The sequence below is a fragment of the Engystomops pustulosus genome, chromosome 2, assembly GCF_040894005.1.
Source record: "Engystomops pustulosus chromosome 2, aEngPut4.maternal, whole genome shotgun sequence".
Taxonomy (NCBI): Eukaryota; Metazoa; Chordata; class Amphibia; order Anura; family Leptodactylidae; genus Engystomops; species Engystomops pustulosus.
Window position 1 is genome coordinate 68,393,915 of NC_092412.1, and position 12,574 is coordinate 68,406,488.

General features: G+C 42.6%; 2 protein-coding genes across 19 annotated transcripts in view; one reads left to right on the forward strand and one right to left on the reverse strand.

Annotated features, from left to right (window-relative positions):
- FMNL3 (formin like 3) overlaps positions 1 to 5,164 on the forward strand; it is a 65,647-nt gene extending 60,483 nt beyond the window's left edge. For 6 of the 8 annotated variants that reach the window (XM_072135176.1, XM_072135177.1, XM_072135173.1 and 3 more), the window contains 6 exons: positions 104 to 264; positions 590 to 691; positions 1,263 to 1,355; positions 1,442 to 1,565; positions 1,753 to 1,863; positions 2,993 to 5,164. In XM_072135176.1, coding sequence (XP_071991277.1) covers positions 104 to 264; positions 590 to 691; positions 1,263 to 1,355; positions 1,442 to 1,565; positions 1,753 to 1,844 — 572 coding nt within the window. In that variant the 3' untranslated portion in view covers positions 1,845 to 1,863; positions 2,993 to 5,164. Of the gene's footprint in view, positions 1 to 103; positions 265 to 589; positions 692 to 1,262; positions 1,356 to 1,441; positions 1,566 to 1,752; positions 1,864 to 2,397; positions 2,446 to 2,992 lie in introns of all 8 variants that reach the window. The other 2 variants (XR_011853107.1, XM_072135175.1) reach the window with 2 other exon arrangements.
- The window catches only part of PRPF40B (pre-mRNA processing factor 40 homolog B), a 74,723-nt gene that overhangs the window by 17,324 nt on the left and 44,825 nt on the right, over positions 1 to 12,574 (reverse strand). For 3 of the 11 annotated variants that reach the window (XM_072135188.1, XM_072135187.1, XM_072135185.1), the window contains exons 24-27: positions 11,414 to 11,516; positions 11,273 to 11,334; positions 10,088 to 10,249; positions 7,924 to 8,514 (exon numbers count right to left, since the gene is read on the reverse strand). In XM_072135188.1, the coding sequence (XP_071991289.1) occupies positions 8,422 to 8,514; positions 10,088 to 10,249; positions 11,273 to 11,334; positions 11,414 to 11,516 (420 nt within the window). In that variant the 3' untranslated portion in view covers positions 7,924 to 8,421. Of the gene's footprint in view, positions 1 to 7,923; positions 8,515 to 8,741; positions 9,764 to 10,087; positions 10,250 to 11,272; positions 11,335 to 11,413; positions 11,517 to 12,574 lie in introns of those variants that run through there. The other 8 variants (XM_072135180.1, XM_072135184.1, XM_072135190.1 and 5 more) reach the window with 6 other exon arrangements.

Genomic DNA, 12,574 nt, shown 5'->3' on the forward strand with positions numbered 1-12,574 from the left:
CATGAATGTTTTGCAGTGACCATTCATCTGTTTGATCTCTGAAAGTACAATGTTTTCTGTGCGGGCATAAAGTGGCTGGACGTAATTCCATTTCTTTTTGCAGTCTCCCTAGAAAATGTCTTACTGGATGTCAGGGAATTGGGAAAGGGAATGGACCTTATCCGCAAGGAGAGCAGCCACCATGATAACAGCATTCTGAAGAATTTTGTGAGCACAAATGAAGGGAAACTAGACAAGCTTCAGAAGGACGCTAGGACAGCGGAGGTATAGTATATTAGTCACATGAAAGTCCATAGAAAACCATGATCCTACTGATCCTGCATGTGTGGTTCTCAGTGAATGCCCACATTGTCTGGGCCTCTTTTGCGTTACACCATATTTTTGAGTTGTGTGTATTGTTTTTCTCCATCAGCTGTTTTTTCCTGCTCTGTCTAACTCTGCTGTCTTGGTATTTATAGCAATTCGTCCCACTGTGATCCCCCTCCCACCCTTCCCTCCTCTGAGCCTGCAGGAAACATAGACTTGTGAAGTTCTGTGTACTCTTAGAAGGGAGCAGTATCTCCAGATCTCCTCTTTTTCTCCCCTGCAGGAAGCGTACGCAGCTGTGGTGCATTACTTTGGAGAAAATCCAAAGACAACGCCGCCCTCTGTTTTCTTTCCAGTATTCGCCAGATTCATCAAATCCTATAAGGTATAGAGAGTAACCTTGTGTCATAGACTTGTATGCGAGCCTGTAGAGGCACCTGTGTGTATAATGTGTGTCCTCAAACCCAGAAGAAAGGCTCTTTCCTGTCATTGTTCTAGCAGGAAAAGGTCCTTAGGGTGTGGTCACCTGAACAGTAACTGCGTAGAAGCCTTGTCCGGGCAGAGGGGCTGCACAAGTGTGCACATAGTAACTCCACACAGCTCCATTGATAATCCTGGCACATACAAATCTGGAGGGGCACACCTTCAGATACCAGGCAGTGCTTGTATACAGTCTACCCTTACATGACATACACAATCCATAAAACAATTTATAAAAGAAACCGGACTAAATGAGACTCTGTAAAGGTCATCTGAAAGTTGCAGACTTGACCAGCTCCATGTATAGGTCCCATCCATGCCGATTTGTGGTGGATGTTTTTTTTAATTTTCATGGGAAATTGCTGCAGATTTTTACAGAATGTAACATGAATGTTGATACTACTCTGCCTTGGCAATGTGAAGAAGCTAAGGATGAGAGTGTTCTCTATTACTAATGGCATCTGCTTTCTATTTAGGATGCTGAGCAAGAGAATGAGATGAGGAAGAAGCAAGAGGAGGTACTAAGAGAGAAATTACTAGCCCAGGAGGCAAAGAAGATGGATCCTAAGGTATATAATCCATATTATCAGTCCATAGGCACAAGGCATGTATATTATGCTGTCAATCAACTAAGCATCTGTTCTCCCTCCTTTAGTCTCCAATGCAAAAGAATAAGCGTCAGCAACAAGATTTAATAGCTGAGCTGCGGAAGAGGCAGGCCAAGGACCATCGCCCTGTGTATGAAGGAAAGGATGGAACCATTGAGGACATAATCACAGGTGGGTTTGTAATCCAGGTGTAATAATGGATATTTCTCCTCCAGCCTCAGACATCCCATGGAGTTATCTCTCCATCATACGACAGTTTCTGCACTCCTGGGATGTCTACAGCTTCTCATAAGACTTGCCGATATTTGACCTTGTATATATATTTCTCTATTTCCTCAACCCACATTGATGGCTGCAGTCCTGAAGAGTGTCCCCTTCACAGCCAGGACAGCCAAGAGGGGCTCTCGGTTCTTCTGTGACACATCCCTTTTTGAGGATTCAAACTGTTAAGCCCAGTGCCTTTTAAAAAGTATGTAACGGTACCTGCACTCTCTTCCTGCATGCATTGTCACCTCCCTTGTTCAGCCATGGACGGCTCTCTTGGACAACGCTGGACTGCATGCCCGGGCTCTATGCATTAACCTTACAGTCACTTACTAATCTGCAATGCACCTGACTGCATGTATTTACACCATGGAGAACACATTTATAGTGTTCTGTAGATCTGTTATATATGTAATATCCTATGCATGTGTTACATATATACTTGTCTATAAGTAATGTGAGCGCAATCATATAGAGGGGAGATGTCTCTTATTGTGGCCCTACCACAACATATACCCGTTGCCTTTTAGAAATAACTTCTGGGCTCAGTATGTTCAGATTTGTGGGCACGGGCACTGCTGGACATCTCCCCTTACTGTTTTGCATCTATGGGGAGTTTCTTGGTATGGTGGCAACTGCTATCATGGTATCCTTCTCACTACTCATTTTCTTGACATTGGGACCAGCATAGCTCGTTCCTGAATACACATGTATATCCATGTTTTATTTTATCTCTCAGATTAGCTCCAGGAAGATTCATCTGTAGTATCCTCTCGTATTGTAGAGGGTAAGAAACTGTATGTGCACCAGCTAATGCAAGCTATGCTGCTTCCTTCTGCTTAAGGAACGAGCTGATTCTTGTAAGAAGTCTGTGTTTACTGCATTTTTAAGCCCCAAGTTTATGGGTTGGACTAGAATACATATACATATATCCGGTGTACAACTAATGACAGACCTCTGAGATGGAAAGAGATGCTGCTCGCTACAGTGTATTTCACTGATGTTGCCTTATTGGGAGGTGAAATACTTAGTAAACACTACAAATACCACACATAACACAATCACACCTAGATACTGGATGAAGCTGCTGCATGGGGTTATAACTAATGCCCCAATGTATATATAACCAGCGTAGAGGACATTGAGTAATACCTCAGCATAGGACTATAAGGAGATTTCCTTCTGCCTTAACCCCCTATCCACCACTTGATACAAGCATGTTCAGTTTTCTTGAAATACCGGATAACCGCCACTAACCGCTTGCGCCAATCTGCTTTCCTCCACTCTTGAAAAGTGAATCCTTATCTCACCAGCTATTGCTTTCCATCTTTCAGACCTCCGCAATCAGCCCTACAGAAGAGCAGACGCGGTCCTCCGCAACGCCTGGCGACGGATCTAGCACTTCCCCTATCAGAAGTCGCGCAGGGCTGTGCTGTGTATTGCCCCGCAAGGCCATAGAGCAAATGAACCGAGCAGTTTCCGCTGCCCACCTCCCTCCATTCCACATTGTAAGGGAAATGAAGAAGCCGGGACACTTTACAGAGGAGAAAAGTGCCTTATTGCTACAGTATTATAGAACTATTTTTTTTCTTTTTACTATTTATATATTTTTTAATGTTTTACTGTTAAAAATGTAAATATTTTGTAATATTCTTTGCTGAATCTGTACTGGCTGCTGCTCTGCTGCAAAAAATATTTTTAAAAAAGTGCCTTGTTAGTGTTTCCCAGTCTGCAGGTGGATAGTGTGAACACGAGGTGAAGCATTGTGAAGGCTTGGTAATGTCGGTGGTTTACCTTTCATGGCTTTTAACATTCCAGTATTGGATAGTGGGGATGTTAAAATGTAGAGACGATTGTTCCAGAAAGTGACCGATTTGTGTGGGGCGCAGGCAGATTCTTATGATATACCAGGAAGGATCATGGAAAGTACATGCTGAGGGCACCTGTCAGATTCCCTTCTGTCATAGGGTAGAGGCTGAGTAGGCATGATATAGGGTCTGTACCCACTCACACTACCATACTGTGCATATCTATCATAGGAGACGACCACTTTACTATGATGACATAGCGTTCTTTCTTACAATTACGCCCCCTATCTGACATGTCTCAGGTCTGCATGATCCTGCCAGCCGTATAATATCCCACTTATTCCTATACTGGCAGGGTAGCCCAATGTTACCGTCATGTTTAGGAAACTTGACCTCCTTGGAAATCCACTATGCACAGACCTTGCACAGTCAGTAATATTTCCAGTGTGCGCACATTTTTATTATTATATATCAAAAAATATATATATATATGTATGTATGTATTTTAGCTTTAGCTGAACTGAGTATTTAGCAGCGCTGCCCCATTCCTACCCATACATACTTCACAATGAAGTTTTTCTTTATATTTTGGTAGGTTTGGGATTTGGGTTTTATGATTTGATGTGCTACCCTATAACTGTGTCTAGGGGGCAGTAATGTGCCCTGTTTTTAATTTTTGGTAAAGATAATTTATTTCTAAATTGTCCAAATCTGGAGCTTTATATGTACAGTCTTAGAACAGAATCTGATCTGTAGTTGCCTGGAGGGTTTCTTGGACCCCGGGTGGTCGGTGACACTAATTGCCAAAGTCAATTTCTCAACTTATTGTCCATTTTCTCGGTTTATAAAAGAATTTTTATTCCTAATATAGGGCTAAGCAAGAGGTATTTTAATAAAGCAGTTTAAAGGGGGCTATGAAGTTTAGTGACACATTTAGCTTGTTTATAGGAGAGTAATGAGCAGCGGCGTGCTGTATATGGGAGTTACTGATCACGTCCTGTATCTCGGAGACATTCCATGCTTTTTCCTGTCACCACTGTCATGCTGAATGGGCCTTGCCTACTTATGTATTGTTATGCTCTTAGTAGGTATATGTGGTGTATGAAGTGGGGACCGCACCACATGCTCCTAGCTCACTCATCACATATACTTCTATCCATCACCTAGGAGGTGAACATGGGGACCAAACCCTGCTGACTGGATTATAGATGCTGACAGAGGCCATGTAGACGTGCACCTTATGCTCCAGCTTCTAGGATGACCCTTTCTGAGATTTCTCCATACATATTGTCTTATAAGCTATATGGAATCGGTTTTATAAAACATTTCAATCCTAGTTTCATAACTGGGCTTTGTGGATGGATGTGTGTCCCAGAAACAATTGCTGTGACAGGGGTAACTCACTAGTACATGGCCATAGCGGCCATTCTACCTAATCCTCATTGTAATCATTACATGGTGTTCATTCCCAGCCTCTCCATTGCTAGGAGCGTGTGGCATCGTGGTGGACATGCTCTGGCTACCGAGAGGCTCCAGTGCCTTTTCTCTGTGTATTACTTGTACAGTATGTTAGATGCCAGTACTTGTCTGTTACAGCTCATATTTTTTTTATTTCACTTTTGGTCAGACTTCAGGAAAGTATTTAGCGCTCTTATGTTACTTTGTTTTATTTTGTGACAATAAATGTGCAGAGCCCTATTATGTGTGTGGTGTCCATCATCTTCATCATCATTGTCATATGTACTATGGAGACCTGACCTGTTCAGCTCCTCCTGCTCTATGGCATGTAGTCTGTACAGTGTCCCATCTGCAATCTACTCTGCTCAGCTCCTCCTGCTCTATAACAAGCTGTCTGCAGATATGACACTATGTACAATCTACTCTGCTCCTCCTGTTCTATAACATGCTATCTGACGCTTAGACTGTCAATGGTCAATAGGATAGAGCAGAATATATTTGGCACTAGCTGATTTCTCACAACTAGTATTTTATTTTTTATTAGTCTCATTAGAGTCCTTTATATGTATTTGTACACAACTACCAAATTTAACCTCCCCTAATGTAATTGGTATTTTTGAGTTGCAGAGATGGCGGAATATGTTGGTGTTTGTTACAGTGATCCTGCAGGCAGTAAGAAATAGAGTAAATGAATAACTGATTGTCCCTGCACTTCCCAGTATACACTGCAGGAGAACAGCACAAGGCTTTCCCCATCACCCTGAAGCTTTACTGCTCTCTGCTGGACAACTAGTGAAATGCAGCTAGAAACGTTGAAGTTGGCTGAACACTGTGGGGAATATTTATCAAGTGTCTCAAGGCAAAGCTTTGTGAAGTTTGACTAGACGGCCCCTATGCCCAATTCGCATCAGACTCCCATTGCTTGCTGTATCATCATGTGGATAATTCTCCAATGACGCCTTGAAGCCCAATTCACACAAAGTGCTAGGGGTGCATTTGAAATGCAACACATTGGGGGAGATTTACTTACCCAGTCCTGACACGATCCAGCGGCACGTTCTCTGTGGAGGATTTGGGTCTTCCGGCGATTCACCAAGGTAGTGCGCCCGATGTCTACCAGGTGTCACTGCTGCGCTGAATTCCGTCGGAGTTCACTGAAGTTCACCGTCCTACCCTGGGTGCAGGTAAGCGCGTGTCAAGCAACACTTTAAAAAAAAAAAAAAACAGCGGTTTTTCCGAATCCGTCGGGTTTTCCTAAGGCCACGCCCCCCGATTTCCATTGCGTGCATGCTGGCACCGATGCGGCACAATCCGATCGTGTGCGCCAAAAACCCAGGGCAATTCAGGGAAAATCGACGGAAATATTCAGGTAACGCGACGGAAAACCGCGAATCGGGCCCTTAGTAAATGACCCCCATTGTCCCACAATGGGACAAAACTAGTGCAGCCGGTACTGTGTGCACTTTGCCGGTGAAGTCTTCAGTAATCTGGCACCCCCTGAACGTCTCTAGGAGTTGGCCCCATTTGTTTGTTCATACTGCAGAATTGTGGTGCATGTCAGTAATAAATGTGGTGCAAACTCCAAACTAAGCAGTAACACGCACATTTAGGCGCACATTTTTCTGTCTTGTGGGACACAGAGCAGTCGCGGCGCACAACTGGCGCAGCCGCGTTAATAAATGTGGGCCAATGGCTGCAAGAGGCGGTTTGATTGTTCTCAAATGCATTTCTATTCCATGTCTCAACTGATAAAAGTGAATGAAGTACAGGTCATACACGTCCACACAGAGCAGTTTTGGGGACTCATTCACTCATTTTAGGGTTATTGAAGCCTTGTTTTAACTGTAGAAGGGACATTTTGGCCTGTCCATTATTTTTGGCTTGAGACAGTAAAAGCTGAAGCTACAGAAGATGACATTGTCTTATCAACTTTTCTTATACAAATCTCCTCTGGTTGGCCATGGTATAAAAAAACCGCTCTATTTTCTGCTCATTCTCATTCACACTACTAAACACCATAAGTAAGAACACTGCAAAGAGAATGGGATTTCTTTTTTTTAACAAACATTAATATTTCCATTATACAACATATTGTCAGCCAGAACCTACCCGGGGCCTGTACAGGGATCATGAATAGCCTTACACCTGCTGAGGTTTAGCAGCACAGAATAAAAATGGTTGTCAGGGATTTCTGAGAACGGCGCCACTCATTTCTATAGGCTTTGTTTGTTATTACAGCTCATAGATATTAAAGGAGTATTCCAGGAATCAGCATAATTCATATATAAATGCGTACTTAAAATATAAGCTAATGTGTAATTAGTTGTTATTTAAAATGTTGCTCCCGTTAGCAGAGAATGCGGTGGACATGGACTATAATGAAGAATTAAAATGCCACTGGCCCTTTAATCAGTCCGTTAATTTCCTCCGTGTGGAGAAGACACAGGACGGAAGATGGCCGCTGGTCACATGTCCACATCACATGTTCTGCACCTGCCTGGGCAGGTCATGTGATCATCACTATATTTGTAATCGGTTGGTTGCAGTGCATCCAGTATGGCCGGTGTGTGGTGATGGCAGTTACACATCATTACTATGGTAACAGAGCAGGACAGTCTGTTACATGATTACTGGGAGCAGAGCATAAGATGCAGGAGGAGTTACTGAGAACTAAAAGATCATGGGACTTGTAGTTTCCAGTGGCGGCCATCTTGGTGATAACTCCACCTACTTTTGAGAGGCTATAAAATGTTGTGAATCATAAAATTAGACTATTTAAGCTCCATTTTATGACTAATGACATTGAGGTATGTAATATTCATTTATCTATAGCATTATGGGTTTTTGTATCAGACGTTCATATTCCCGGAATACCCCTTTAAAGAGGACCTGTCACCCATAAATTTGGCTCTTGGAGCTCCTTACTAAAGTAAGCAGCTCCTAGTGCTAAAACAACCGCCACACGGCGGAGTACACGGCTCTCAAAGCTGTCCGGTGTATTCATGAGGGGGTGGGATTGTGGGCGGATTTAGAGGTGGTGACTGCCATATGACGCGCGGCAGTCACCCCCGGCATATGGAGCGAGCGGGGCGGTTTGGGGAAGAGGCAGTCCGGCGTTTACATTGCACTTCACCGCTGTGTTAGATCGCGTTATCAGAGGTTTCCGATAACACCGCAGCGTTTGTTTTAGCACTAGGAGCTGCTTACTTAAGTAAGCTTCTAGTGCCTCTTTAAGTCTGACAATACCCGACCAGAGTGATGTTGTATGAGAAAGTAAGCTCATGGGTCTAATTGTGTCCGACTTCAATGGACATGGGAAATGTCTAAACCAAGTACAAATGATGAATAATGATGCCGCTTATGGCGTCCAAGTAGATTTTTGCTCTGATTTCAGAAATCCAAGAAAGATTTGATTGGTGGCCAAGGGCAGGCACCCTGCGTATAGTCCTGGCTGTCATAAATACCTAACCTCCAGAGAGTGCACTCTCCTAATCTATCTACTGATCATCATCCAGCTGCTGGAGTAAACAGCGTCGCCTCTTCTCCAGTTCTCCTTCACTGAGCTCGCTCTCTGATGTGTCCCAGCCTGTCTGAAACAGAGACAGAAATGAATAACAAAGCTGGGGGACACATGAAGAGACACAGGGGACAAGAAAGGAGTGTTCACTGCACATACGCATGTCAGTCCTGTGTGTGCCATATACCTCTGAAACACAGTATATACAGTTACTTTCTATGTATACCACAACATTCACTGTACATGCCAGGTCCTCCCGGTGCATGCACGTCACGGTTGTTACTTTTCCTTGGCTGGATCACCCCAATATTCTTACCCCGTTCAGACTGGATTCTAATCTCAACAACACACATCATTTCCAGTGGCAGACATATTTCTGAATCCTGTCATCCTGCTCATATTGTACACTGACTTTAATAGCCAAAAGAGTATCCTATCATATAACTTTCATAAGGAAAATCCTAGTTGACTTCAGTTTTCAAATAATGGGATTTTTACAAAATAAATGTTGATTCAAATGGACGTATGGGGGACGTATGTAAGCTTGCGGCTATACTTAAGTCCCCCATAGACAGCAATAGACGCACTGAGTTCATGGGCGTGTATCTCTATGGAGAGGCGAGGAGCTAAGGCGGCCAGGCGGGCGGACACACGCTCGTGTGAATGTAGCCTAATACAGAAAAAGACAAATGAAGAAGAGCAGCTCTGATAATCTATGAATTTGACATCGTTTTTGCATCTGGTGCTGCAGTCTGGATACTCCTGGGGTCAACTTAAATGTTTGTGTCGTTCAGAAAAAACAAAGGAGAACAGATTGTATCCATCTGATAAGAAATCCAGTTGGAATCCTGTGTTTTACGACTTATCCGGACATATAGGAGTAACTAAAACATAACTTTTATTAGTGATTATTTTAAAACTGTCAATAGGGTGCAAACAAATGCCTGAAAAGGTAACAGTGTGCCAACCAGGATGGGTGCCATAGAGGATGGCTAGTACAGTCAGTTGCTTCTTAAAGTCAATAGGCTCCGATTACATACGTCACTTAGTATTATAGACTCATCCCTGTTTAATAGAATCTCATATTTTGAGAAGTTAACTGGAATAAACAAATTTATGGTGCAGATTGCGCCCTCTTGTGGGACATCAACATAAAGGACTTTTTTTTTTTAAATAAAATTGTGCTGGAATTTCTGTTCAATAGGTCTTGGATAACCAAGAACAAATTCTTCAATACAATCCAGGTCAGAAGGATTCAGTTTGTTCAGAACAGCCGTCTTAAGAGACTTTTGTTTGCTTCTTTTGTACTTCTGACCAACCACCTTGAAAAGAGGGAGTCTATAATCTGTGATCCTGTTTTATTTCAGTATAGGGGTAACATGTAGATTGCTAAGGACCCCCACTGATAGTGACCCTGTCACCATAACATTCATTTCTATGGGACTGATTGCAGTGTCCAGAAATCATATCATCTGAATGGTGCTGAGGTGTGCCTGAGTGACCCCAAAGTTTACATTGTGGGGATTATGGATATTTTTTATATAAATTGCTAATGTAACATAATTACACTACAAGATACTAAAAGTTCTCTGTGTTGTACAATAAATACACCACAACTGGTTGTACTTTTGTGTTAAAACACTCACTTTCTCCTTCCGTGAGGTCTGTTTAAGCGCTCTGCGGCGTCCATCTGCAGACTCTGTCTCTTGGTCATTGTCATTGTCCTTCATCCTCTCTTTCATCTGTTCGTTCTCTTGTTCTCTCTTACTCCTGTCTTTTTCCTTCTCCACTTCACTCTCAGGACTGTTCTAAAAGAGGAACCATGTTTTATTATTGGCTTCTCTTGTAACTGAACACTACCAAGTACTTTCTGTACAGACTTACAACAGGGCCTGACCTGACCTGCCACTCTGAAGTTAGAAGGATGTGCCCTGTTATGAACATATTATGCAGCACACTGTACAATGCACATCTTCCACAGTAAATGGTGGCAGCCCATGAGAAATGTGGGAAGAGAGGACACTGAATTCAGTGTATATGCTGTATGTGTGTATATGGTGTGTACATGATGTATCTGTGTATGTTCATAATGTATGTGTGTACATGGTGTGTATGTACTGTACGCATGTATGTGTGTGTATATACTGTATGTATGTGTGTATATGGTCTATGTGTATACATGGTGTGTATATACTCTAGCGTTACTAGAGTTTACTAAAAATACATTGTCCTTGTATAATCCTGCACGTAGTGATTCACTAAGATTGTGTGCCAGAAATCTTGAATGTGCCACTTCCCCGAGTTCATCATCTTTTTTGTGGGGCACCTTTAACATAGGGCATGTGACCCAATTTGAAAGTTAAATGCGGCACTCAGTCTGAATCGGTTGTCCATCGACGGCACGCCCCCTAAAAGTGTGGCGCAAAGGCCTTAGTAAATGTCCCCCTTTGTATGTACGTGCTGTAACCATATGTATGGTCTGTAAATACTGTATGTATGTGTGTATTTCATGTGTACATGCTGCATATGTGTGTACATGCTATATGTTTGTAAGGTGTATATATGCTCTATGTGTGTATATGCAGTATGTGTACATTTCATGTGTATATACTGTATGAGTGTGTATATTATTATATATGAGTGTGTATATATATATATATATATATATATATATATATATATATATATATAGAGAGAGTACATAAATGTGCGTGTATCAGTGTAGAACTTTTAGCGTGTGTACAAATATGTACATATTTCTAATGGGAAGGGGGTAGCCATGGAGAGGCTTGCTATATACCAGCCCATCCTAGTTACGCCCCTGGACTTACAGATTTGTGTCTCTTCTTCTTATTCTTCTTCTTCTGTCTCTTGGATTTCCTGGAGCTATGATCTGGACAGAAATGAAGACAAAGCAAATAACAACTCACTGCCGCATAGGCCCACATCAAAAGCCAGCGTGTAGCTACTACCTGAATCACCCGACGATGAGCCCTCCGAGCCTGACTCCGAATGGTTTCTCTTCTTTCTCTTTTGTGAGCGATGTTGGTGATTCTCTTCTTCTGTCTCTGATGTCTTAAATAAATTTGTAAAGGAGAGACATAAGCGCTCATAGAGTAGTAATTTCTGTAATAAGTTGTAGCTTATGCTCGAAAGAAGTGGAGAATGGCTCACCAGATGTGGTTGTGCAAGATTTTAGGCTCTAAACTCTAAATTTCGCCTCTTATGGATACTAAATGGTGCTGCCTTCCGGGGGTCTTCGATCCTCAGTAGCAGTGGCGTAACTAGAAGCTGATGGGCCCCAGTGCAGCTGTGACAGGCCCCCGACTATAATGTATGATGTATAGTTATAGTCTTCTCATATGGGAAAGTGACACCATAAGGGCCCCCTAAACCTCTTGGGCCCGGGTGCGACTGCAACCTCCGCACCCCCTCAAGTTACGCCCCTGCTCAGTAGCCACACTGGATCAAATTGTCGTTTGAAGCAAACACAAATGGAAATAGTGGGTGCACACCGGTATTAAGACAGAATCACATGAGTGGTAGAATGAATGGTTTCTATTATAGAACCGCCTCAGAAGCACAATGTCCCTAGCAGTGAACAATATGGGGAGGCACTTCCAAAAGCGCTGATTGTAGGAGCTGTAAAGGGTGATTTTTTTTACCCCATATATATTTTTTTTTTATGTTGTTGAGGGGACACTTTAAAAGGACTCCTTCACTTCGGCACAACATGTTTCGGGGTTGCAAAGCACCCCCTTTTCAAGTGTAGGAGACCTTTTAAAGTGTTCCCCCAACAACAACAAAGTTTAAAAAAAAAAAAAAACACCCTTTACAGCTCCTACAACCAGCGCTTCTGGAAGTGCCTCCCCATACTGTTCACTCCTAGGGACTGTCCCGAAACGCATTGTGCCTCTGAGTCGGTTCTATAATAATAACCATAAGTTCAATCATGCGATTCTGTCTTAATACCGGTCTGCACCCACTATTTCCATTTGTGATTAGGTCTTAAATAAATGAATGTAGGGATAACAACCAAAAACAATGCAAAGTAATGGGAGGTTTTCCAAATTCTGCCAAAACCTAATCCTTTAGTTACAAGAGTAGCATGGAGCACAATTCTTACCGTCTAT